The sequence below is a fragment of the Nicotiana tabacum genome, chromosome 6 (assembly GCF_000715075.1).
Source record: "Nicotiana tabacum cultivar K326 chromosome 6, ASM71507v2, whole genome shotgun sequence".
Lineage (NCBI taxonomy): Eukaryota > Viridiplantae > Streptophyta > Magnoliopsida > Solanales > Solanaceae > Nicotiana > Nicotiana tabacum.
This window is the reverse complement of record NC_134085.1, coordinates 44,812,011-44,815,435: the sequence shown is the minus strand read 5'-3', so window position 1 is coordinate 44,815,435 and position 3,425 is coordinate 44,812,011. Positions and strand designations below refer to the sequence as shown.

The 3,425-nt window shown below is 42.5% G+C and overlaps 1 protein-coding gene across 1 annotated transcript; it reads left to right on the top strand.

Moving 5' to 3' along the window:
• Positions 1-2,079, top strand: LOC107809902 (uncharacterized). Its single transcript, XM_075255322.1, has 2 exons — positions 1-1,465; positions 1,556-2,079. Exons 1-2 carry the CDS (start codon positions 1-3, stop codon positions 2,077-2,079), a joined length of 1,989 nt encoding a protein of 662 aa, XP_075111423.1.
• The last annotated feature ends 1,346 nt before the right edge of the window (positions 2,080-3,425 follow it).

Here is a 3,425-nt window from a genome sequence, read left to right as displayed (position 1 = left end):
ATGGAAGAAAATCCTTTTGCGGACATAGATGAGTACATCGAGGATACAAATGCTATTGTACCTCCGGTTGTTGGTGCTGCAACTTTCAAGGTGGAACATGGTTTAATCCTTATGCTCAAAGCGGAGGGGTTTTTCAGGAATTCCACTGATGATGATCCGACACTATATCTTAGAAACTTCTTGGGTATGTGTGCGATGCATAAGCAGAACAACATCTCTGATGATGCCCTAAGGTTGAGGGTGTTCAAGTACTCACTAGCTGGTGACGCAAGGAAGTGGCTTCAAAATATGCCACCAAACTCCATTCATTCTTGGCCTGAACTTGTCCGAGCATTCTTAGCTAAATGGTTCCCGCAAAGTAAGAAGTCTGAGCTCCGGGATAAAATTTTCTTTTTCAAGCAAGTACCGGGAGAACATCTACATGAGGCACGGGATCGATTCAAGTTATATTTGGTAAGGTCTCCCAACCATGGTTTTCCGGATTCTATCTTGTTGGAGAAATTCTACATGAGTTTGGATCCTATGTACCAATCTATAGACAAGAATGCAGCTGATGGATCTTTAATGGACAAATCATTCGCAAGGGTCACACAAATACTTGACAAAATGAAAAAACATATCCAAGCTTGGCACTCAGAGGACACCACAGGTGGAATTGCATATGGTTCTCCTTCCTTGACCACCATGATCAAGGAAAATCAAGAGAGAGATCAAGCGATTGCAGGGCTTGCCACAAATGTCAATGTGTTGACAAAGATATTCACCGAAAGCCAAACGAAGAAAGTAAATGTGGTGGAGGATGTGCAACCCATATCAAATGAAGACTTTGAGGAGGCAAACTATGTCAACAACTCTCAAGGAGGTTATCAAAGGCAACAATACCAAGGTCAAAGACAACAAAATCAATGGAGGCCTCACCCGCAAGGGCAAGACAACCAACAGTGGCGAAATGACCAAGGTGGCTCAAATCAAGGAAATTGGAATAACAACAACAACTTCTCAAATCGGAATTCAAACCCATATGTTCCTCCAAAGGGTCAATATTCAAATCAAGGTTCCTCAAGTGATTCCAAGTTGGAAAACATGCTTGAATGGGTATTGCAAAATCAAGAGAAGTTCGACATTTCTATGAGGAATATGACTGAGCTTGTTGGCTCTCATACCGCATCCATTCAAAAATTGGAGATGCAAATGAGAGACCTCTCTAGGGAGCAAAATCCTAAGCAAAAAGGGACACTTCCAAGTGACACAATTGCGAACCCAAAGGGTAGTGGGGGTGGTCCAACTTCTCATGTCATGGCAATTACTACTCGGAGTGGGAAGATACTACAAGGAGGGAGTGAACAAGTGGTTGAAGTTGAAGAGTCCGAACAAGAGATTAAGGTTGAAGAGCCAATTGTTGTTGAAAAAGGTTCCAGAAGAATTGAAAGTGCAAGAAGAAAACCGGGAAGAGGTAAAGGAAAAGGTAAAAGAGAAACCAAAAACTCTACCACCTATTCCTAGACCTCCTCCTCCATTCTCAAGCAATTATCGGTGAATATTCCATTTGTGGAAGCATTTCAAGAGATGCCGGGTTTTTCTAAATATTTGAAAGACTTGATTACCAAGAAGAGAACCCCCAAGAATGAAGTAGTGAATATGACTCACAGGGTTAGTTCCATCATTGCAACATCCACCGTTCAAAAGAAAGAAGACCCGAGAGCTTTCACTATTCCATGTACTATTGGGGCACATGATTTTGCAAGAGCCCTTTGTGATAATGGGGCTAGCATCAGCTTAATGCCTCTTGCCATATACAAGCAAGCAGGGTTAGGTATGCCAAATCCCACAAGTATGAGATTGCAAATGGCTGATCGTTCCATAAAGAGACCGGTGGGAATTGTTGATGATGTGCTTGTTAAAGTGGGAAAGTTTCATTTACCCGCCGATATCGTAATCCTTGATTGTGCGGTTAACAAAGAGATCCCTATCATTTTGGGGAGACTATTCCTAGCCACAAGAAGAGCACTAATGGATTCGGAATGGAATGAGATCAAATTCCGTGTGAATGATGAAGAGGTTACATTCCAAGCAAGCTAGGGTATGAAACTACCACATGAATATGAAAGCATCTCGGTGATTGATGTTGTTGATGAAGTGGAAGATGCGGTTGAAATGAAGATGGAAGAACAATGCCTCGGTGAGGCGTTGGCGGCTATTTTGGTGAACTTTGATGGTAAAGATATGGATGGGTATATGGAATCAGTCAATGCATTGGAGGGTCTTGGGTCCTACATTTATGCTCCGGCAAAGCTCTCTCTCGACTTGGAGAATAGAGCCCCTCCTCCTGCAAAGCCTTCTATTATTGAACCACAACAACTAGAGCTCAAACCACTTCCACCACACTTGAGATATAAATTTCTTGGCTCAAATGATACTTTACCGGTAATCGTCTCTTCTTTGTTGAATGATATGCAGGTAGAACAATTGTTGGAAGTCTTAAAGGAGCACAGGCAAGCTATTGGATGGACAATTGTGGACATCCGAGGGATTCCCGCCGGAATTTGCGAACACAAGATCTAATTGGAGAGTGAGACGAAACCAAGTGTGGAACATCAACGACGGTTGAACCCGTCCATGCAAGAGGTGGTAAGGAAAGAAATCATCAAGTGGTTGGATGTCGGGGTAGTCTACCCCATTGCCGATAGTTCTTTGGTGAGCCCGGTGCAATGTGTGCCGAAAAAAGAAGGCATGACCGTGATTGAAAATGATAAAAATGAGCTCATCCTAACAATAACGGTGACCGGATGGAGGGTGTGTATGGATTACCGGAAGCTCAACAGTGTCACGTGCAAAGACCATTTCCCTATGCCTTTTATTGATCAAATGCTTGATCGGCTAGCGGGAAGGTTATTCTATTGCTTAATTGATGAGTATTCCGATTGCAACCAAATCAATATAGCATTGGAGGATCAAGAGAAGACAACATTCACTTACCCTTATGGAACTTTTGCCTTTAGCCGGATGTTGTTTGGTTTTTGCAATGCTCCGGCTACTTTTCAAAGATACATGATGTCCATCTTCTCCGACACGGTGGAGGATTTTCTAGAGGTTTTCATGAACAACTTTTCGGTGGTAGGTGACTCTTTTGAGCATTGTCTCAACAACCTTAGACATGTGCTTACGAGATGTGAGGAGACCAACCTTGTGCTCAACTAGGAGAAATGCTATTTCATGGTAGATGAAGGCATTGTATTGGGGCATAAACATTTCAAAACATGGCATAGAGTTTGATCGGGCAAAGATCGAGATCATTTCCAAGCTTACTCCATCTACTTCAGTTAAAGGTTTCCAAAGTTTCTTGGGGCATGCTAGATTTTATAGGCTTTTCATCAAGGATTTTTCCAAGATTGCAAACCCCATGTGCAAACTCCTTGAGAAATATG

Excerpts from the sequence above, each read along its gene's own strand:
- LOC107809902 (XM_075255322.1), top strand. The coding sequence starts at position 1 with ATGGAAGAAAATCCTTTTGCGGACATAGATGAGTACATCGAGGATACA. Across the intron at positions 1,466-1,555 it reads GGGAAGAGGTAAAGGAAAAG|CATTTCAAGAGATGCCGGGT; the intron begins GTAAAAGAGAAA and ends CATTTGTGGAAG.